The 23,123-nt window shown below is 27.7% G+C and overlaps 12 protein-coding genes across 12 annotated transcripts; 9 read left to right on the forward strand and 3 right to left on the reverse strand. All coding sequences in view use genetic code 12, as the record gives it.

The window, feature by feature from the left end:
* Nucleotides 1-81: 81 nt before the first annotated feature.
* KGF54_003125 (peptide-N4-(N-acetyl-beta-glucosaminyl)asparagine amidase) lies at nucleotides 82-1,146 on the forward strand (the record flags this gene model as incomplete). The annotated part of the gene is made up of 1 exon (XM_051763680.1): nucleotides 82-1,146. The coding sequence occupies one exon, from the start codon at nucleotides 82-84 to the stop codon at nucleotides 1,144-1,146; it is 1,065 nt and encodes a 354-aa protein (XP_051619186.1).
* Nucleotides 1,147-1,886: 740 nt separating this feature from the next.
* Nucleotides 1,887-2,360, forward strand: KGF54_003126 (uncharacterized protein; the record flags this gene model as incomplete). Its single annotated transcript, XM_051763681.1, has 1 exon — nucleotides 1,887-2,360. One exon carries the CDS (start codon nucleotides 1,887-1,889, stop codon nucleotides 2,358-2,360), a length of 474 nt encoding a protein of 157 aa, XP_051619187.1.
* A 149-nt stretch (nucleotides 2,361-2,509) lies between these two features.
* Nucleotides 2,510-4,549, forward strand: KGF54_003127 (protein kinase activating protein; the record flags this gene model as incomplete). Its single annotated transcript, XM_051763682.1, has 1 exon — nucleotides 2,510-4,549. One exon carries the CDS (start codon nucleotides 2,510-2,512, stop codon nucleotides 4,547-4,549), a length of 2,040 nt encoding a protein of 679 aa, XP_051619188.1.
* Nucleotides 4,550-5,050: 501 nt separating this feature from the next.
* Nucleotides 5,051-6,427, forward strand: TEF1 (translation elongation factor EF-1 alpha; the record flags this gene model as incomplete). The annotated part of the gene is made up of 1 exon (XM_051763683.1): nucleotides 5,051-6,427. One exon carries the CDS (start codon nucleotides 5,051-5,053, stop codon nucleotides 6,425-6,427), a length of 1,377 nt encoding a protein of 458 aa, XP_051619189.1.
* A 172-nt stretch (nucleotides 6,428-6,599) lies between these two features.
* Nucleotides 6,600-9,092, reverse strand: RDH54 (DNA-dependent ATPase; the record flags this gene model as incomplete). The annotated part of the gene is made up of 1 exon (XM_051763684.1): nucleotides 6,600-9,092. One exon carries the CDS (start codon nucleotides 9,090-9,092, stop codon nucleotides 6,600-6,602), a length of 2,493 nt encoding a protein of 830 aa, XP_051619190.1.
* A 1,721-nt stretch (nucleotides 9,093-10,813) lies between these two features.
* On the forward strand, nucleotides 10,814-11,149 carry RPC11 (DNA-directed RNA polymerase III core subunit; the record flags this gene model as incomplete). Its single annotated transcript, XM_051763686.1, has 1 exon — nucleotides 10,814-11,149. One exon carries the CDS (start codon nucleotides 10,814-10,816, stop codon nucleotides 11,147-11,149), a length of 336 nt encoding a protein of 111 aa, XP_051619191.1.
* Nucleotides 11,150-11,394: 245 nt separating this feature from the next.
* KGF54_003131 (N-acetylglucosaminyldiphosphodolichol N-acetylglucosaminyltransferase anchoring subunit) lies at nucleotides 11,395-12,051 on the reverse strand (the record flags this gene model as incomplete). The annotated part of the gene is made up of 1 exon (XM_051763687.1): nucleotides 11,395-12,051. One exon carries the CDS (start codon nucleotides 12,049-12,051, stop codon nucleotides 11,395-11,397), a length of 657 nt encoding a protein of 218 aa, XP_051619192.1.
* A 74-nt stretch (nucleotides 12,052-12,125) lies between these two features.
* Nucleotides 12,126-13,046, reverse strand: KGF54_003132 (uncharacterized protein; the record flags this gene model as incomplete). Its single annotated transcript, XM_051763688.1, has 1 exon — nucleotides 12,126-13,046. The coding sequence occupies one exon, from the start codon at nucleotides 13,044-13,046 to the stop codon at nucleotides 12,126-12,128; it is 921 nt and encodes a 306-aa protein (XP_051619193.1).
* Nucleotides 13,047-13,192: 146 nt separating this feature from the next.
* Nucleotides 13,193-15,073, forward strand: KGF54_003133 (origin recognition complex subunit 2; the record flags this gene model as incomplete). Its single annotated transcript, XM_051763689.1, has 1 exon — nucleotides 13,193-15,073. One exon carries the CDS (start codon nucleotides 13,193-13,195, stop codon nucleotides 15,071-15,073), a length of 1,881 nt encoding a protein of 626 aa, XP_051619194.1.
* A 756-nt stretch (nucleotides 15,074-15,829) lies between these two features.
* On the forward strand, nucleotides 15,830-18,022 carry AKL1 (serine/threonine protein kinase; the record flags this gene model as incomplete). The annotated part of the gene is made up of 1 exon (XM_051763690.1): nucleotides 15,830-18,022. One exon carries the CDS (start codon nucleotides 15,830-15,832, stop codon nucleotides 18,020-18,022), a length of 2,193 nt encoding a protein of 730 aa, XP_051619195.1.
* Nucleotides 18,023-18,230: 208 nt separating this feature from the next.
* On the forward strand, nucleotides 18,231-20,897 carry KGF54_003135 (tetratricopeptide repeat-containing protein; the record flags this gene model as incomplete). Its single annotated transcript, XM_051763691.1, has 1 exon — nucleotides 18,231-20,897. The coding sequence occupies one exon, from the start codon at nucleotides 18,231-18,233 to the stop codon at nucleotides 20,895-20,897; it is 2,667 nt and encodes an 888-aa protein (XP_051619196.1).
* A 1,144-nt stretch (nucleotides 20,898-22,041) lies between these two features.
* Nucleotides 22,042-23,109, forward strand: KGF54_003136 (uncharacterized protein; the record flags this gene model as incomplete). Its single annotated transcript, XM_051763692.1, has 1 exon — nucleotides 22,042-23,109. One exon carries the CDS (start codon nucleotides 22,042-22,044, stop codon nucleotides 23,107-23,109), a length of 1,068 nt encoding a protein of 355 aa, XP_051619197.1.
* Nucleotides 23,110-23,123: the final 14 nt, after the last annotated feature.

A 23,123-nucleotide genomic window follows, 5' to 3' on the forward strand; every position in this document is an offset into this window, starting at 1 on the left:
TAATACAAAAATCAATTTATCTTTGTGCAATATTTTTTGTAGATCAAATTTAATAACACTTTTTACTTCTTCAACAAGACTATGTCACCAATAGATTACAAGAAACTAAAAGATGATCTTATAATAGCTTATGCAAAAAAGCAGCTCAGTCAGAACCCTCAAATAGATTTTAAAGATATTCAAGCAAACGCAAACTTACCATTAATACGTTCAATTCATTCACATGCAAATTGCCTTTTACCATATAAAAATCCAAATTCTTTAGATATAGCTTTAAATACAATAGATTTACCCAAAATATATGAAAATGTTGAAAAAAGAGAAAAAGAGAATCAGAACCCGAATTTGAGATATGATGATTTTATAGTTTTGGAATTATTACATTATTTCAAAAATGATTTTTTTAAATGGGTTAATTCACCAAGTTGTACTTGTGGCAATAGTGAACAAATTGAACATAAAGGGATTAAAAAGCCACCACCAAACAACCTTGACCAAATATCAATAATTGAAGTGTATCAATGTTTGAAATGTAAAAAATCTATAGAATTCCCCAGAATTAATAATCCAGTGTCACTATTAAATACAAGGAAAGGTCGATGTGGAGAGTGGGTTAATTGCTTTTTGTTAATATTAGAAGCTCTAATTGGAGAAGGTAAAGATAGAATAAGGTATGTTTTAAATCAAGAAGATCATGTTTGGTGTGAATATTATTCTTATGGTTTGGGAAAATGGGTACATTTAGATCCATGTGAAGCAGTATTTGATGAACCTTTATTATATTGTAATAATTGGGGTAAAAGAATGTCATATGTTATTGGATTTAATATGAATAGTATTGTTGATTTAAGTGATAAATATATTACTAAAGTAAAACAAATTGAACAAAAAGAGGTTGTTGATCCAAAAGAAGTCAAAAAAGTGATTGAATTTTATAATTATAAAAAATTACATGATTTTTGTAGTCTATTGAAGCAAGAAAATAGTCACAGAGATGTAATGCTACAAGTTTATGAACAAATTATTGTTCCTAGAAATAGGGAATATATCAGCAGTGATGGAAAAGCAACTCCTTCATCAAATATACCGAAGGGTAGACAAACTGGATCATCTGAATGGACTAAATCTAGAGGTGAAAATGGTTAGACTTTTATAATGTACAACTTAACTATAGATGTGTGAATTCTGATGTTCTGATGTTCTGATGTTCTCTTAATAACTTCAGAAATCAGTTCCTTTTTTGTGCTACTTTAAAAACCCAACAATTTTTTTTTAAAAAAAATGGTCCCTTGGCCCAGTTGGTTAAGGCGTGGTGCTAATAACGCCAAGATCAGCAGTTCGATCCTGCTAGGGACCATCTACAATGAATTTTTCAATTTTTTTTAGATAGATCTAATGGAATAAAATATTTTGAAACATTGATCTCTATCATTACTTGAGTTATTAGTAACTTATAGTATCTAAAAATTCTTTACTATTTCTCTATTATTTTTTTATCACAAAATTAGTAGTTCAAGGAATCTACAAATTCAAGTCTATTGAAATTCCTGTTTTAAAAACTATACACAAATTGATTATGTTTTTTCTTTTTTTGATGTATTTCACTTTGATGCAAAAGTTTTGAGAATTAAAGAAGTTGTTCATTGAAATCGAGTTTCAAGTTTAAGTATCGTGGTTAATAAATCTATTCTTAAGTGTATTGCTCATTGATTTTAATTATTACTTTAATATCAGATAGAAATGTGTAATTTTTAGTAAATATTTAAATTTGGTTGTAAGAAATATATATATATATTATATAAATATATATAAATTACTTTTTTGCAACTATTTTAAAAATTTGGCAACCAAAATATAAAAATCAACAACCAAGGAACATCTTCAAAATGTCTTGGTTTAACAGTGAACCTACAAACACTAGAATGGCAATGTTTGGATCAATTGATGAAGAAATCTCAAATGATATTCCAAGATATAATTCAAATCCATTTATTTCTGATGAAGATGTATTAAGTACTAAAGCACATAAAACAAAATCAAAGTTAATTAAATTTTTTAAATCAATTGGTAAATTATTTCAATTAAAACGTAAAAAAAAATATCAAAAGTTGCTAAAACAAGTAGACACTAATTTAAATTTACCACCAAATTATGAATCAATTGTTCCTGCTCGTCATGTTACTACTAACTTATCATTACCAAATAATCATTTTTTTTGTTTCTCAAGAAAATTAAAATGTAAAAAAAATTTAATTCTTATTCCAACAAATTCAATTGAATCTTCAATCAATTCATTATTTGATATTTTAGATCAAAATGGTACTGGTGCTACAACTGCTGATTCTGCTATACCAGTTTAATTTTCTATTAGTTGTTTTACATATAGCTATATAATTTACTATTATATCATTTATAGTACAAACGCGTAAACTGTTGCAAAAAGAACTAAAAAAAGATGCGATAAACTAAACAACCAACTAACTGTTTCAAATCAATTATAAATTATGAGATGAAAACAAAGAAACCATTAACGGGACAAACATTCTGTTGTACTGGAGTAGAAACTAAAATAAGATTACAAATTATAAAAAACATTGATTCATTAGGAGGAATAAATTATGATGATTTAATGACAGATGTACAATACTTGATTGTTGGAAATAGGAAAACTGAAAAATATAAATTTTGTATAAAGAATAGATCAGATATTATATTTTTAACTCAAGATTCAATTATAAAGGCATATGAAAAATGGATTTTAGGTGAGAGTGACGAAATACGGCTTGATGATTATAAATTACCAGTTTTTAATGAAATAAATGCATGTTTTTCAAGAGTTGATCTACCACAATCACAAATAAAGTACTTAATAGAAGAATCATCTTTCAGAAAATCACGTATAAAAGAAGATCAATTCACTTCAAAGAACTTAATGCAATTAATCATTGACAATGGAGGTAAAGCGAAAGAATCGTTACTGAATAATCAAGATTGCATGATAAGTGCTGATCCAAGAGGTACAAGATATGATAAAGCAATTGAATGGAAAATTTCCGTGGTACATCCTATTTGGATTTTGGATAGTATACTAAGAGGTGCAGCATTAGATTTTCAAGATTACATACTAAAAGAAGACAATAAAGATTTATATGAAAATGGATGTATTCAATGGGAACAAATATTTAATCCAAAACCAATTAAAAAAGTAACATTACCACCACCACCAAAAGATGCACCTAAAAAACCTAAAAAATCAAATAAAGCAGAAATTTGGAATTCAATAATGGACAACACCAAAGTTCAAATTAAAACCAAACAAAAGGATAATACATGGGATGATGAAGAAAGTGATTCTGAAAATGATGAATCAATTGAAATAAAACCACCAACTGAAAGAAGTAAAAGTACTTTGTTTTTAGGTTTTAATTTTTTATTAGTTGGTTTAAATTCAAGGGAATCAGATTTATTAAGTGAAAGAATTGAAACATTTCAAGGTGAAATTACAAAAGATGTTTATGATAATTCAATAAGTCATATTTTAATACCAGCAAACAAAGGAAGTCAAACATCATCAACATTAAAAATGTTACCAAACGAGACAAAACAAAGAATCACTAATGGAGAAATTAAATTAGTGACTGAATTTTTCATTGAAAGATGTATTTTTTATCAAAAAGTTATATTGGATAGATGGGGACAACCAATTAAAGGATTAATGCCATCCACCAAAAAATTTAAAATTTCAACATCAGGATTCACAGGTATTGAGTTATTACACATTGGGAAACTTATAAAATTTTTAAATTTTGAGTATTGTGATTCATTATCTGATCAAAGAGATTTATTAATACTTAATATCAATTTATTTAAAGAAAGTTTTATGAAAAATTCACCAAAATTATTTCAATACAAATGTAAAGACATTTTGAATTGTCCAACTTATCAATCAGGACAATCTTCAGTTTCCTTGTTATCAGCTAAAAGTAAAATAGATGCTGCTAAAAAATGGAATATCCCAGTTGTTTCAATTGGTTATTTATGGGAAATATTTGAAATTTCACAATATAAATCTATATTGTTGATGCCAGAAATAACAAACCATCAATGGTGTATATATGCACCTATCAATTATACAAGACCAAAATCATTAATAGAATATATTAAAAACATGAATGAAGAAGTATTTTCAACAAAACTGATTGATAAAAGTGATGATGAGAATTTAGTAAAATTACCATCACCAAGAAAAATCAAGGGAAAACAAAAATATGGTAAATTAATAGGTAGATCATCACCACAATCAATTAAAAATAAAATAATGGATTTATCAAGATCAACAATGTCAACAGAAGAAGTTGAACAAAATCATCAAAATAAAGAAAATTTCGACATTACAAATGGTGAACAGTTATCATCACAAATTAGATATGAAGATGTTGAATCAATGAATAATCAAGAGCGTCTTCTAAAGAAGTTGGAAAATTCAATTGAGCAAAGTAATGATGAAGTTGATCAATTAGTACATATCAAAAAAAGAAGAAAGCGGTGAAAACCCTTAATGATTCTACGAGCACGTGATGACTTTTTAATATACCAAATTTTTTTTTCAAATTTAAACATTTTTTAACCTTTTTATTCACCTCTTTTTGAAACTACAATAAGTACTTCATTGATTCAAGTTTCAAGAAAGAAATTACAACGAGTTACTAACTCTTCTCTATATACAACTTTTTTACACTTCTTCTTTTAGTATTTTGAAAAAATAAAACTTGCTGAAAAATTACTTTTCAATTGTAGCACGAGGACTGGCCCAAAAATTAGAACGACACCCAACCAAATTTTTGTTTCAGTTGCCCCAATTAGATCACTGCAAAACAATTTTTTTTTCCTTTGTTTGCTGAGAGAACAACTAAAAATTTTTTTTTTTCTCTTACGTTTTCATTTTTTCTCAACTACCAAAATTATAAATCTCATTTGATTTTTCAAAAATTTTTTCTTCTTTCTATCCCTTTCTTTTTCAACAACTTTAAAAGTTTTAATTTAATATACAATGGGTAAAGAAAAAACTCACGTTAACGTCGTTGTTATTGGTCACGTCGATTCAGGTAAATCAACCACCACTGGTCATTTAATCTATAAATGTGGTGGTATTGATAAAAGAACCATTGAAAAATTCGAAAAAGAAGCTGCTGAATTAGGTAAAGGTTCTTTCAAATATGCTTGGGTCTTAGATAAATTAAAAGCTGAAAGAGAAAGAGGTATTACTATTGATATTGCTTTATGGAAATTCGAAACTCCAAAATATCATGTTACTGTTATTGATGCTCCAGGTCACAGAGATTTCATCAAAAATATGATTACTGGTACTTCACAAGCTGATTGTGCTATCTTAATTATTGCTGGTGGTACTGGTGAATTCGAAGCTGGTATTTCAAAAGATGGTCAAACTAGAGAACATGCTTTATTAGCTTATACTTTAGGTGTCAAACAATTAATTGTTGCTGTTAACAAGATGGATTCAGTTAAATGGGATAAAAATAGATTTGAAGAAATTATTAAAGAAACTTCAAATTTCGTTAAAAAAGTTGGTTACAATCCAAAAACCGTTCCATTCGTTCCAATTTCAGGTTGGAATGGTGACAATATGATTGAACCATCAGCCAACTGTCCATGGTATAAAGGTTGGGAAAAAGAAACTAAAGCTGGTAAATCAACTGGTAAAACTTTATTAGAAGCTATTGATGCTATTGAACCACCATCAAGACCAACTGATAAACCATTAAGATTACCATTACAAGATGTTTATAAAATTGGTGGTATTGGAACTGTGCCAGTTGGTAGAGTTGAAACTGGTATCATTAAAGCTGGTATGGTTGTTACTTTTGCCCCAGCTGGTGTTACTACTGAAGTTAAATCCGTTGAAATGCATCATGAACAATTAGCCGAAGGTGTTCCAGGTGATAATGTTGGTTTCAATGTTAAAAACGTTTCAGTTAAAGAAATCAGAAGAGGTAACGTTTGTGGTGATTCTAAAAACGATCCACCAAAAGGTTGTGATTCATTCAATGCTCAAGTTATTGTTTTAAATCACCCAGGTCAAATTTCAGCTGGTTACTCTCCAGTTTTAGATTGTCATACTGCTCATATTGCTTGTAAATTCGATACTTTAATTGAAAAAATTGATAGAAGAACTGGTAAAAAATTAGAAGAAAATCCAAAATTCGTCAAATCAGGTGATGCTGCTATCGTTAAAATGGTTCCAACCAAACCAATGTGTGTTGAAGCTTTCACTGACTACCCACCATTAGGTAGATTCGCTGTCAGAGATATGAGACAAACTGTTGCTGTTGGTGTTATCAAATCAGTTGAAAAATCAGACAAAGCTGGTAAAGTTACCAAAGCTGCCCAAAAAGCTGCTAAAAAATAAGTAGATTAATTTATATATAGTTATTTATAAATAAAAAATACTTCAGGTTTAAAAAAATATGTAGTCTATTGATTAGTATTCCTTATGTTGTTTAATTATGCTCTTTGCATTTTGTATATCTATTAACTTGTATATATTTAGAAAAATTTACTTTCTATACGCGAGTTATGAATTATTTATTAGTACTTTTTTGCATTATATAAGTAAATGGTAATTTTTGATCATAAGATTTATTACCAACAATGTTACTCAACACGGAATCAAAGTCTAAGCTTTTAAAATTTTCAGGATCATAATGCACATAATCATTTAATGCTTTTTTCACAGCTTTTTTTTTAATACCTTCTTCATCTATTTTTTTTTGTAAATCTGATGCAGACAAAAATGATCTAGATACTTTAAAAAGATCTTCTTCTTCTGAAGATGATTCATCTTCTTGAGTTAAAACCAAAGCACCATCTCCACAACATGAACATTCCAATAAGTCATGAGTATTTGATTTCGTACCTTCATTAATACTGAATAAATTCTTTAAATCATTATAATCAAAAACATCAGAAGTTGATGAGTTATCATTATCCAAAAATTTTGAACTTAATTTATTTTTCATTAGTTGTCGTTGAAAGATTTTTTCATCAATACATCCCGTTGTAAAAATTCTATATATGAAACATGGTTTTAATTGTCCATCTCTATGGATTCTTGACATCGATTGCAAATCTGATGATGGGTTCCAATCATTATCATATAGAATTAATCTTGATGCACCAACTAAGTTAATACCCATCCCACCTGATTTTGACGATAACAAAAAGATATTAATCAGTTCATCTTTATTGAATTGATTGACTAGCTTATTTCTAAGATTGTTAGCAGTAGAGCCATCTAATCTTAAATGTTTCAAGTTCAATTTGTTTATAACAAGTTCCAAAAAATCTAAAGTTTTTGTATAATTTGAAATCAATACAATTTTTTCATTATGTTTAACAATTTCCAATACTAAAGGAATCAAAGCATTTAGTTTACCCGAACTTGTTGACAATTTTGGATTCAAACCCATAGATTTGTAGTATTCATCAGTAGCTAATAATGAAGGTGAATTACATATTTTTCGAAACACATTAATTAAAGCTAATGAATTTGCTCCTGAATCTAAATCATTAAATTTTTCAGATTTTTTGACTTCATTGAATAAAGAAAGTTGTAGTTGTGTTGGTGGAACAAATAATAAAATATCAGTTTTATCAGTTAAATAACTTTCTAATATTGACTGAGTTCTTCTGAGTATAAATGTATGAGTTAAATCAATTAATTCTTTTGATTTTTGTTCTCCTAATTTTTTAATCTCCTGGTTGAAACAATTGACATCTCTTGCTCTTGTAATTGGATTAATAAACTCCTTTTGGAATAGCTTTAGTTCTGGTAATACTTCTGGATTTAAGAATGAAACAATTGTATGAAATTCCTCTAAATCATTTTGAATAGGAGTACCTGTTAGTATAATCTTTTTTGGAATATTTAATTTCTTTAAATTCACTAAAACCTTAGCTGAATTATTTTTTAGTCTATGACCTTCATCACAAACAACCAAGTCAAAATTAACAGTTGATAATTCTTCAAAATGCGATAATATCTTTTCATAATTAACAATCAATACTTGATACACATTTAATTTCCCAAAATTTATAATATCTCTTTTATCATCACATTTTGGGTTATTTAAAGTTAAAATATTGATTTTATTTGATCCCAACCATTTTTTAAACTCATGACTCCAATTATTTATCAATGTAACCGGACAAACAATTAAAATTTTATTAACTATTGGTGATCTTTTGGTGGGTATTGGATTTTGTTTTAGTAAAGTCCACAATGTAGTAATAGTCATTAAAGTTTTACCTAACCCCATTTCATCAGCCAATAAACAACCAAAACCTTTGAAATCTCTATATCCCATTAAACATTCATACATAAATTTCACACCTTCAACTTGATGGGGTCTTAACTTTGAAGCTAATAAAGGATCTATATTAATCTGTACATAATCTGAAGAATCTGGTGGTGGAGTTAATGATACACTATTTGAATCTTGATATAATGGTTTTCTTATTTGAGTTTGTTCAGTATAGTTTTCAGGTACTACTTTTTTGAAATTTGTAGTTACTATTTGTGGAGGTAGTTGTGCTTCTTTCACTATTTCAATTTCACCTGTTGAATCTTCTGTAATTTTTTCATCTAAAATAATTTCATAAACACTTATTGCAATAACATCACCAAAATCTGGTAATTGTAGAAATTTTTTCTTACTCATTGGTTTACCATCACTTCCCTTTAGTATTATTTCACAACCTGATTCTAAATATTTTATAATAGCTTGACCATCTCCATCCCAACTTTTATTCTTCTTATTTGTTTTTCTTCTCCATTGAACAATGTATTTTTCTGTAGTTGAAGATCCTGTAACTTCTGTACTTTTAGCTTTCTTGATTATTGAATTATTAATAGTAGTATTAATTTGTCTTTTTAAACTCGGTGCATTTGACTTTGGTAACGCTTTTTGAATATTTTGATTTTTTGTTTGTAATTGTAATTGTGGTTGTGGTTGTGCATCTTCTTTTTTAATCAATCTTGGTGGTTTGAATGGTGCATTTGGTTTACTAAACATTTCAACTCATCTCTATCAAGCTAGGTATTGATTTAAATGATTTGGTTGTAACGATTTAAGCTGCCAAAATAAATCGATCTATTTAATAAAAATTGTAATTTATGTAAACAACGCGTATTAATTTTTTTCATAGGATTTAAATTAATTTTATTAAATCCGATATAAAGAAATGAATTAAAAGATGGTTTGAAAAGAGTTCAATTTTGATTACAACATATAACTATGTTGAACGTACTATAATTGTTTTATTAGATTATAAAAATGAAAATTTTAGTATAGTATTAATACAGTGTGTCTCTCTTATTTTTATGTCAAAAATATAACTTTTAGTTTAATCTTGTATACCTAATTTTGATTTTAAATCTTCATCACCAAATATATAATAATAACCTCTTGATAAACTAATCATTAGACTTGTAGGTAAATAAGAATATATACCAAACACAATAAAGAATACAAATAATAGTAGAAATCCATGTAATAAAAAACTTTCTATTGTAGTTAACATTGTAAATGGGAAATGATGATAATACATATTATATATCCATCTTGGTGTCATAAATGTATAATGATCTGGTTCTTTTGGTACTACTTTTTTATCTATCTTGATTTCCGTAGACATATTGAGTTGTTATGAGGATTGAATATATTAGTAATAGAATTTGGTTGTAAAATGTTTTAGTATCTATCTTATCTTTTTTGATATTTGAAATTTTTATTTTTCGTTCGTTTAAATTATTATTTTTGTTTACTTAAAGAGGCAAAGTTGAATTTAGGTCTATCTAGCTTGAAATAGAGTACCAACTTACAGCGAGATTTGTTTTTTCATTGGGGCGAGCCTGGAGTACCAAAACCAAAAACATTGCCTAAGGTTTTAATCACATAGAAAATGGCATTGTTCTTCAGTTAAGTTAGTCGATTATTTTATTGGTTACACTCGCCAAAATGTTACATTGACACTTTCAACTAAATTTACTTACTAGTGAAACAGGTTATTAAATTAATTCTATTTATTCAAATATTTGTGCTACTTCAAGACTCAAAACTCTTCTCTCTCTCTTAAATAAATTTTCTTAAATTTTAATTTACGAAATTTTTTAAACATCACTTTTCTTCTTTTAATCAAATTCAGTTCATGTTTCATTTTATATCAATTTGATTTCAAATCAATAAACAGATGAGTATGTTTTTAATTGATTTCTTATCAAATTAATCTTCAAAATTTCAATCAATTCTTTTTTTTTAATGATGAATTATTATTTTACAACAACGAATTTCTTCAACTGAAACAATTCATGTGGATACAATTATAATATCAGAGCTTTTTAACACTGACAATAAAAGAGAAATTGATCAAATTAGAAGATTATATTTTCATTGATAATTAATACGGGGGCATTTTACTAACAGGTAATTTAAGATTTTGAAGACTGGAAAACAAAGGAGTTTTGCTTTTAGATTTTTTGCAAGATTGAGTCTTCTATGAAGAGATTTGAAAGAATCTTGATCCATCACCGATCATGCTAATAGATTTGACCATCTTACTTTACTGTAGACTATTGTTGACGAATTTCACATCTCTAATCATCTTCTGAAAAATTATCTAAAATTTGGTAGCACTCTAGATATGGATCAACTCATTTCCATTAAATTATCTTGGTACAAATATCGATTTGAGAATACATAACATTATCAAATCATATATACAATCCAACCACATCATGCTTACATTTTGCCCAAATTGCTCAAACATGCTACTAATATCACCAGCAGACGATGGATCAAATAGATTCTATTGTTCAACATGTCCGTATGAATTCAAAATCCAAGGATTACAAATGTTTGATCGTAAAAAATTACATAGAAAAGAAGTAGATGATGTTTTAGGGGGTGAAGGTACATGGGATAATGTTGATCAAACTGCTGCTCAATGTCCTATTGATAGTTGTGGTGGTGATAAAGCTTATTTTTTTCAATTACAAATTAGATCTGCTGATGAGCCAATGACTACTTTTTATAAATGTGTTAAATGTGGGAATAGATGGAAAGAAAATTAGTGGATATAGAGTTTAGTTTTAATGAATGTTTATGATAGAATAAAGTTAGTTTGAGTCTCACTAGTTTGACTGGTTAAAGAAACAATTGAGATATCTGAGAGATTAATTTTGATATTGATTCTAAAAATTTATTCTAAAAATTTAAAGGACAGTATACAACTCCAATTTTTAATCTGATTTGACCGGCAATTCAAAAGTATCACGCAACTATGTGTAAACAACCAATTTTTCCACCTGAATATTATTCACAACAAAATCCCATAATATTCAGCTCTATTATACTGATGATATAAATTCTCCCATTGAACGATAAATCGATCAGCAATAGGCATGATTAACCTCCCACTAAGACTTAATTTGTTGACTCTAGCCAAGCTTTCAATATATATAACTTTAGTGTTGTTTAATCCGAAAATTTTGTAGAAAAATAAAATATATGCTATTGGAATACAAGTACCTGGACCATTTAATAATAGGATTTTGGGATTGTGGTTTAGCAATGTTATTGATGATATTAGAAATGAGTATAGTGTTGTTGGAATTGATGTTAGATATGATTGACCTACTTTTCTTGCTCGAGGTATTTCTATTAGGTGTGCATTTTGATTATGTTGTTTTATTTGATTTATGGAGGATAAATCACCAGATGAATAAATCCAAGTTGTTTTTAAATCAGATATATCTAATTTTGATATTAGTTTTAACATTTCTCCTGTATGACCTCCTGATCCTAAAAAAATTGAAATTTTTGACCCTTTAAATGGTTTTATTGATTTTTTTGAATCATTAATTGATTTTGATATTTTAGTGAATGGTAATATACATATTAATCTAATGAATAATGAAATTATAGGAATTGATGATAAAAATACAATTAAACAGAAATATGATTCTAAACTCATATCATTGTTCTAGTTGATAAGAGTTGAAAAAGTCTGGAGAAAAAAAATTTGATAAATTTATTACGTATTACTTTCTATTTTTTAACTGCAACTTTATCTCTTTCAAATTTCAAATCTTTTTCAGCCAATTGTTTCATAACTCTACCAACCAATAAACTCAATTGTTTCTGATCTTCATTAGTCTTACCTAGAGGTTTTTGTTTACCATAACATACTCTCATTGGATAATTATCTATATTAATCAACCCTGCGGTTTTGGTGTTATTATTAAGACCATTTTCATTTACTGAACTAGCAAATATTTCTGATGATGATCTATCTTCAAATGTTATATATCCACAACGACAACTATGATTTATATTTATACTTTTAAGTTGACCGAATTTTGAACAATATTTTGAAAGTAGGTATTGTGGGAAATCTGTTGGGAATCCAAATATGAAAAAAGTAGTTAGTTCTGGATATTTATCTGAGTTTAATGAGTTACTAAAAGGTAGTTTTTTAAATGATTTTGATATAGATTTACTACTAGATTCATCTTTATTGGTAGTATTTTCTTCAGTTGAATTTTGATCATTATATTTTTCCGCTAGTTTCGATAATAATTCTTTTGCTTTTTCATCATTCTGTTTCTGGTTTTTAAATGAATTTTCCAATTTATCAGCCATAATAGCTTTAACTTCTCTATTCTTTGAAGTTCGTAGTATTGAAATAGGTTCTAACCCGGCCATTTTCAAAGCAGCATCTCTTAATTCAACAGGTATTCCAAACTCCTTATCTAATAAGCAGATTTGACAACTACTTCGTGCTTTTGCGCACGTTTCACATATTACTGTACTCAAAGGTTTTGTTGAAGCTGATGCATTTCTAAATTTATATACTGTGAAAGGTCTTGTACATTGTTTACATTCTTCTCCATTTTCATGTTTTGTCATTTTGATGAATTTTGAATCTCCTAGACATCTTGTACATATTATGAAAGTATTTGAACTCATGATAGTAGTTGATTGATCTTTGTTTTTTATCTTTATGTTACTTAGATTTTGTATGTAAATATTTTTCGTGATTCGCAGCCAAATTTAAAAACATTTACAACCAAACACTCATTTATTCAAATACAGATGAATATACTACAACTCAAATGAATAGTCCGTTTAGATCACCTTTGAAGAAAGATAGTCTACTAAATCTTGTGCTATCACCTACCAAAAAAACCATACTATCACCAGTTAAAACACCAAATGGAAGGGCAGGTTTAAGATCACCTGAGAAAAGATCAACTTCAGATTTAGATCACTCAGCTAGAAAAAGAGCTAATAGTACTTTATATAATAAGTTAATGGATGATGAAGATGATTTTGATGAATTATTAAATGAACAAGATAGACTTCTAGCTGAAAGAATTATCAAAGCTTCCAAAACAGAAGTTAAAGAAGAAGATGAAATAAATTATGGAAGTGATGTTGAATTGGAAATTGATGAAACAACCAAAAGAGGAAGAAGAATTAAAAGAAAAGCATCAATTGTAATTGCAGACGAAGAAAATCTACTGTCTGGATCAGAAGCAGAAATTCATGAATCAGATTCTGATACAGAACAACCCTTCAAAAAAAGACAACCCAAACAACAAAGTCCAACTAAGGCATCAGTATACAAAACCAAAAATAAAAGATTGAATGACGTAGCTTCAAACATCAAAAGTATCTTCCTACAAGATGATGAAGTATTTGATCAACTAGCACCAAACAAGAATTCTAAAAAGAATACCAATAGATCATTAATTAGTTTACTTGTTAGTCAACATTCGGTAAAACAATCTCCATTAATTTCAGGACTTAAAAAAGACAAAACAAAAACCCACCAACAGGACATCACAACTTTTAAACCATTATCTCTAGATTACGGTAAACAATTTTTGAAAGAACTAGAAACCACCACAAATAAACAAATCAAATTATCAGATCAATCATCATTCTCAATAGATGGAGCAGAAGGTTATTTTGAACAAAACCATAAGCGTTTCAGAAATAATTCATCATCAGTTGTTGTACCACAAATTTCAAAGGAAGAATTACAAAATAATATAAAATTATCTTTAGATATACTACAACCAGAAAGAAATTCATTAGCTGATTTACATAACTATCTTTTCAATCAATGGTGTTTTGAAATGTCTCAACAATTTAATTTGATCATGTATGGGACAGGTTCAAAATTAAATCTAATTAATCTGTTCATTCCTTATTTTAATGAATGGTGTACATCAGTATATGGCGAAGGTGTTAAAACTTTGGTTGTTAATGGATATTTACAAAGTTTGGATATAAAATTAATTGTTCATCAAATAGCTCTGCTTCTATTAGGCCACGACAATTACCCTAAACATCTTAATGAATTAATAGAATATCTATTAAAAACCATGAATGAAAGAAGAGAAGAAGGAGAAATAACACCAAAATTGTTACTCATAATCCATAACTTAGATGGTCCAAATCTAAGAAAAGAAATTTCAAAAATTTCAAAATTATTAAGTATTGAAGAAATCTGGGCCATTTGTTCAATAGACCACATAAATTCTACATTATTATTTGATAGTTCAACCTTAAAGAGTATGAATTGTTTATGGCATGATTTAACTACATTTGATTCATATTTTACTGAATTATCTTCAATAGATATGTTAGCTTTCAAACAACATCAAATGAATACAAGTGGATGGATCTATGTATTACAAGCATTAACTTCTAATCACAAAAAATGTTTCATATTATTAATTAAAAAACAAATGCATATATTAGAACCACAAAATTCAGATTTAGCAAAAGGTTCATTAAAAAATGCTATCGATTTAAAAGAATTTTATAATCAATGTTTAGATGAATTTATTGTTTCTAATGATTCTACTTTTAAATTGTTTTTAAAAGAATTTGCTGATCATAATATGTGTGTTTTCAATAAAAATTCAATTTTCATACCTTTAAATTATAAAGTTTTAAATAGTATTCTTCAATCAATTGAATAAATTTTGACTACTACAATTTTTAAGGGGTAATAATTTAAGAGGCTTTTTTATTTGGTAGCTAAAAATTATTTACAAAAATAGAATATTTACACAAAAACAAATTTCCGAGTGTCGTGTCATTTAGCTCTTGGTTTGACTTTACTTTTTAACAATTTTATGGCAGATAAGTTTGTATTTGAATGATCTAGATAAACTTTTAAAATATGTAATCAAAGCTCTTCATGTTTAAAAAATATTAATAATTGAAGTAAAACGATGGCAAATTTCACAGCATTAATTTTTGGTCAAAACGTGTTAATATGCAGTCTTAAAATCGTCTACTAGGCATTTACATTTTAATTAGTAAATTAAGTTATAATCTTAATACATTTGGTTAATTAACAGCAAAGTCAATGGTAGAGCTGACTAGTACAATATCTTTAGTGATTAATAGTAAGTAAACGATCTCTTGTGGTCAGAGTAAGTGAATGTCATTGAATTATCCATGTTAATTAAAATATATGTAATAAATATTTTAACCGTAATTTTGCGACCGAAAATTGACATGTTTATCTTTTTTTAATTTTGGATCAGATTTAATTTTAAATATAACCATTAAATACATACATATGTTATTTATGTATATACAATATATATATATTCAATCAATTTAACAACTGCACTTCACACTTTGGTCAATAAACTAATCATTTTTACTCAATTGGGATTTCATAATCAAGTTTCATATCTTATATCACCAAAATTTAGCTGACCGCAATGGAAAAACTTCAAAAACTTCCAGAGGGTACTGAATTACAAGTTGGTAAACATAAGGTAAAAATAGTTAAATATATATCAGAAGGTGGATTTGCACATATATATGAAGTTACAATAAATACCCCAAACAATGAACCACAAATTGCATGTTTAAAAAGAGTTGTTGTACCTGATAAGAATGGATTAAATATATTACGAAAAGAAGTTGAAGTTATGAAAACTTTAAGAGATGCAAGAAGTATAGTTACTTATTATGATTCACATGCTGAAAGATTAGATAATGGAACTTATCAAGTCTTGGTGTTGATGGAACTTTGTCCTGGTGGATCCTTATTAGATTATATGAATGCAAGAATTAAGACTAAATTAACAGAATCGGAAATTTTGAAAATTATGATTGATGTTTCCGTTGGAGTTTATGAAATGCATAGAACAAGATTATGTCATAGAGATATTAAAATAGAAAATGTACTAATTAATTTACAACAACGGTTTAAATTATGTGATTTTGGTTCAACTTCATCACCAATAATGCCACCGCAAGATCAACAACAATTCAAATTAATAAGTCATGATATCTTGTATCAAACTACTCCACAATATAGATCACCAGAAATGATTGACTTGTATAGAAATATTCCTATAGATGAAAAAGCAGATATTTGGGCATTGGGGTGTTTTCTTTATAAATTATGTTATTATACAACCCCATTTGAAGCAAATGGTGATATTGCTATATTACATGCATCTTTCCAATTCCCACCATTACCTCAATATTCAGGAGATTTAAAAAACTTAATAATAATAATGTTACAAGAAAATGCTTTATTTAGACCAAATATAATTCAAGTATTAATGTTGATATGTAAAATTATGAATATAAAATTTGAAACTTTGAGAATAAAAGATTTTTATAATTTAGGTCCATATAATTTCCAAGCATTACACGAGTATCAAGTTCAAAAACAGAATGAAATTATGCAACAAAAACAAATATATTATCAACAACAAAATATGATTGATCAAAGTGAGTTAAGATTGGCAGTAAGTGCAGCTCCAGTAGAACCAATTACTTCAAATGCCCCTACGGCTCCTACAGCTCCAACCTCATCCGTAGCTCCTCCTCCAGCAAAAGAAGAAGAACATAAACCACCAGTCATCAAAGAACCAGTAGAAACGCCACCTAAATCAACAGCCTCATTAGCTCCACCACTAGAGTCATTAGATAAGTCACCAAATTCATTACTTGGTTTTAGCCTGGAAAATGATGAAGGATTTTCAGATTTGGAACAACTTGAAGATGCAGAGGAAAGATTTCCATCTTTGGATAATATCGATAACTTGGACAAAACTATAAGTCCATCATCTGGGAAAACACCAACAAGATCAACCAGTATGAAGACGGATAACTCCATTGCATCTAAAGTATTAAGTAATGATTATCAAAATGTTGATGCTTGGGCTAATTCACAATCACAAAGTATCGATAAAGGTGCTGAGCAATTAGCTGATGATATTTTTGCAAATAATGAAAGTAACCCAAAACCAATAAACAATAATGTTAACAATACTCCAAAACAAGATTTGTCTCATCAACTCAAAAATTTAAATATTGAAACTCCAACATCAGCAAACAATCCATTCCCATTTTCAAGACCTTCCAATTTAACATCTACCAAATCAGAATCTCATTTCAAGCAAGAATACAAGAACCACAATCCATGGGGGAACAAATTTGATTCAGAAGAAATTAGACCATCTCATAAACCAACATTACTGCAATCATCAAATAATATCCCAAAACAACAACAACCGGATCTCATTGACCTTGAAGTAGGGCTAGCTTCCTCAAATTCATCATCATCAATATTGACAGCCACAAGAAACAATGATTCCAACTTATCCCTTATAGATTTAAATATAGAAGAATCTAAAAAGAAATCCATTGAAAAACCAGTCTTCAAAAAGAGAATATCATCAAGTACAAATCCATCTCAAATAATATTACAGGAAGAAACTGTTGATTGGGAGTCAGATGATGAAAATTTAGATAATGGATCAAATATGAGTCGAATGAAGATTAGAAATTCTTTGAAAAAACCTAAAAGTAGGAAAAGTTCAGAATTAAAAAGAACTGATAGTTCTACGAATGAATCTAAAAAGCGTCTTTCATTTTTTGGTGGGTCAACATAAATAGATTTTCATTTTAAGTGATATAGAGTCGTAATAAACTAATAATAAGAACTAAAGTAATTGTTGTTTCTGTTTTCTGTTTAGTTTTGTTTCAAAGTTTCAATACTGCATATTAAAACGTTTCATCTTAATTTTCTAAAACACTTTTTTTATTTCTCTAAAAATTTCTAGATTTGCCATAAAACAACACTTATATTTTATACCAATAATGAGCAAAATACTAGATAGTTTACTACAACTCACGCCCAATGATTCTCAATCTATTCAAAATGATCTTCAAAAACTAATAAATTCCCCAGAACTCAAATCAATTCTTCAAAATTATCCAAATAATTCATCATTAATAGAAGTTTTAAACTCATTCGTAACCAAATTGGTTGAACTAATAAAATCCAACGATGGGGAAGAAGCATTTATTAACCTCCAATCAATTGCAATATCATTTTTGAATCATTTCATACAATCAAATTTTACAGGTCCACCATTATCTTTAGAAAGTGGTTCATTATTTTTCTCGAATGTAGATCAAAATAAAATTCAAAAAGATGCAACAAGAGCATTAGATCTTGAAGGCCAACAAGCTTATGAATTAATGCAAGATCCGCTATATTTAATTGTTTCTGAATTAATATTTGAAAAATTATTAGATACTCCAAAAGAATTATCAATTTTTAGTCAATTCAATACTGAATCAGTTTTAAAACATGTGGGTACTATAACACAACAAGTAGATTCACCTATAAAAGCATCTGTATGTTGGTGGTTTTCAAGAGCATTACAAGTGCATTCTTCTGTATTATCTGAACCTCCTAGTATTATACTGGCAATGTGTGGAATTTTGCTAAATGATAGATTATTAATTAATTTAATACCATCAGAAGATCACAACATCAAAAAATTATTAGAAATTCAATTTTGTTTAGAACAAGCTAGAGTTCATATTCATGCTAAAACTGAACATTTATCAGTAGCACCACTTATAAAAGCTTATAGATTATCTGGATTACAATTATTATTATCTGGTGCAAAAGCCAAAAGAACAAAATTTCAAAAATTTTTCGCATCAAATTTAATCGTTTTAGGTAAAAGCTCAAGTGCAACATTATATGATGAAAATATAAATAACAATCCAGAAAAATTTGAATTGGATTCTGATTTACTTTTAGAAAAACCTGAATTTGATTCTTTGGAAAATTTAGATATGGAATTAGAGAATGCAAGTAAAAAGATTAAATTAGATCCAACAATTTTAGCTGATGACCTTGAAAGTGATAGATTATTACCATTAGCTATGAGAGTAGAAGATATACCCACAGACTTGAAAGAATTAGATCCAAATAATCAACCACCTTTAAACAATATTGATATTATACAAGTTTTGCTAAGATTATCAGTTATAAAACAAACATCACCTTCAAATGATCCATTAGTTGAAGAAGAACTTTTAGCCTTAGTTGCAAGAATACTATATTCAAACCCCGAGGGAGTGAATTGGTTACTTTTTTCAAGAGCATTATGGGAAAGATCTATATTAGAAACTAGTAAATCAAGAACTATAGAAAGAGGGCTCTTACAAATGACTGCATTAGTTGAAGAAATGGGTTTAAAAATTAAAACAAGATTATTGCCACAAGAACAAATTGAAAATTTGGATAGTGTTGCTTCTGAAAGATTAAAATTTATACATCAATTACCTTTATTGCCTCAATGGGTAATGGATACAAAATTGGCTGAAACTTATATGTCTTTGGGACTTATCAAATCGGCAATTGAAATATATGAAAGATTGGAATTACATACCGAAGCTGCTTTATGTTATGCAGCTGTTGGAAAAGAAGAAGAAGCTAAAAGCATTTTAGTTAAAAGAATCAAATCAAATCCAAACGATGCAAGAAGTATATCGATACTTGGAGATATCACTCAAAATCCGGAATTATGGGAAAAATCATGGCAAATTTCTAAATATTATAAAGCCAAAGCTTCACTCAGTAAATACTATTACGCTCAAAAGAATTTAGAAGCTGCTATATCAAATATGTTTGATTGTTTAACAGTAAATCCATTAAATTTTGAAAATTGGTATTTTTATGGTTGTTGTGGATTAGAAGCTGGACAATTTGAATTAGCTTCTGAAGCTTTTACAAGATGTGTTTCTTTAGATGATACGAATTCTTATTCTTGGTCGAATTTAGCAAGTGCATTATTAAAATTAGATAAAAAGAAACCTGCTTTTAATGCTTTGAAAAAAGCAATTAGATGTGGAGGAGATAAGAAATCATGGAGAATATTTGAAAATTATATGAATGTTGCTGCTCAATTAAATGAATGGAATGATGTTTTATTTGCATATAATGAATTATTAGATATTAAAAAAAATGATGGTGATACAGCAATTGATATTCCAATACTTGAAAAATTAACAGAAATTTTAATATCAAGTGATTATAGTGATAAATTAAATCATTTTCAAAGAAGTTGTATTGATTTGGTATGTAATAAAATTCCAAGTATAATAACATCATCAGCACGTTGTTGGAAAATAGTAGCTAAAGTTGAATTATGGAGGAAAAAACCATGGGCTGCTTTAGAATGTCATGAAAAAGCTTATAGAGTTGTTTTACATAATCCTGAATTGGAATCAAATGAAGAAGTTTGGAATGAAGTAGTTGAAGCTTGTGACGATTTAGTTAGTGCTTTTGAATCATTAGGAGAATTACCTGGAAAACATGGAGCTGGAGATTTAGTTTGTAAAGATTGGAAATATAAAGCAAGAACTACAATAAGATCATTAATGTCAAAGGGAAAAGATACATGGGAAGATTCACCAGGATGGGAGAAATTATTGCAATTAAAAGAGGAACTTAGTAATCACTAATTATACTAAAATTATCAAATCCAATAGAAATTGGTCTTTCAATTTCCTTTTTTTTAAACCATTTTAATACCATATTAATTGATCTGATAGCAGTATCTGATTCTTCAAGTTTTAACAAGAATGCAATAGTATAACATATTGAAATATTAAATTTAAATGATAAAATTGATTCATACCAAAACACAACCAATACTAAATTTTCCAATACACCAAATAAAAATTTAACAACATAATGTTTTATATTAAACATCATAATCATTGAATGAAATAATAAAAACCAAATTTTTATATAATTTATCTTAGATTCAAGAATTAAGTAAGTGAATATAAACATACAAGTATTTTCCTGCTTTAATAATTTCATAATTGGTTTTTCATTAAATCGAAAATTTGGATGTGAAACTAATCTAATTAATGATTTACCAGATAATTTTTTAATTTGATAAGATAATCTGACTCCATAATTACATAAAGCAATTAAAATTATAGTAAAATAAGCATCATTTAATTTTTTAATAGTACATTTTTGCCATAAATATGACCATATAAACCCAGTAAAAATTGTTAAAATATTACAAATTAACCATAAATCATCAATTGATCCTTCTGCTTTAAAAATTGCAATACAACGTTTAATTGTAAAATATAATTTTCTTCTTAATACTTGAATTAATAGTCTGTAAAATAGAAATATAAATTTAATATGTTGAATTATTAACACTTGTAATTCTTTGTAATAATAAGTCATTTTGAGGTGAAACAAATGAAATAGAAATATGCTATTTTTAGCTGCAAAAAGAATTTAAAATTCATGACAACACAGGCAAATTTTATTTGTTATGAAAAAATACTAGATTGTCAGATCTTGATAATTTTATAGCTCTACCTACAGATCTCTAGATCTTCAAAACATAATAAATTATTCTTAGATCAACAACTCAGTGATTGATTCATCATATCTTAATGATAAAATAAGAAGTTCATTTGACGTGTCTTAAAAAATCAAAAAAAGAAACTTTAATAAAAACAAAAAGAGAAAGAAAAATTACGAGATTAAAAAAATGTCAAATTTGATTTAAGTTCTACAAACTAGAACAATTTCAAACCACAACTACTGATTTATGATTTTACTATAAATATGCCAATGGATGATAAATATATAGGATTGGCATTAGCTATGTCATCTTCATTAGCTATTGGTACATCTTTTATAATAACGAAAAAGGGTCTTATGGATGCATCAGCAAGATCTTCATCAACAAATGTTCAACCATCAGATTATTTACAAAATCCAATATGGTGGGGTGGTATGATAACAATGGCTTTAGGAGAAATTGCTAATTTTGCTGCTTATACTTTTGCTCCTGCTATTTTGGTGACACCATTGGGTGCATTATCCGTTATTATTGGAGCTGTTTTAGCCGCGATTTTTTTAAAAGAAGAATTGGGGACTTTAGGTAAAATGGGTTGTGCTATATGTTTGATGGGAAGTGTTATTATAGTATTACATGCACCTCCTGATAAAGAAGTTGAAACAGTTGATGAAATATTAAATTATGCTACTCAGCCTGGTTTTTTATTTTATTGTACAATTGTTGGATTATATTCTTTATTTATGATTTATAAAATTGTTCCAAAATATGGTCATACTAATCCAATGATTTATTTATCTATATGTTCATCAGTTGGTTCAATATCTGTTATGTCCATTAAAGCATTTGGTATTGCATTAAAATTAACTTTAGGAGGTAATAATCAATTTACTCATATTTCTACATATTTATTTTTAATTGTTGTTGCTATTTGTATTATAACTCAAATGAATTATTTTAATAAAGCTTTAGATAAATTTGATACATCAATTGTTAATCCATTATATTATGTTACTTTTACAACATTTACATTAGCTGCATCATTTATATTATTTAAAGGTTTTAATACTTCTTCTGCTGTGGATATAATATCATTACTTATAGGATTTTTAATTATTTTCAGTGGAGTTTATTTATTAAATATAGCAAGAAAAGATGATGATGATGGTGAAGCAAGACATAGAGAATTATTTGGAGTTCATACTAGTAAAGATATGGGACCATTAGATAATGGTGTAGGATCATTTTCAACTGTTAGAAGATCTATGCAATTACGTAGAGGATCAGATGCAGAAGAACAAGTAGCATTAAGAAGAGTAGATAGTTTTGAAATAGAATAAACGAAATACAAGAA

The sequence above is a fragment of the Candida jiufengensis genome (genome assembly GCF_024610255.1).
Source record: "Candida jiufengensis strain CBS 10846 chromosome Unknown scaffold2, whole genome shotgun sequence".
Taxonomy (NCBI): Eukaryota; Fungi; Ascomycota; class Pichiomycetes; order Serinales; family Debaryomycetaceae; genus Lodderomyces; species Lodderomyces jiufengensis.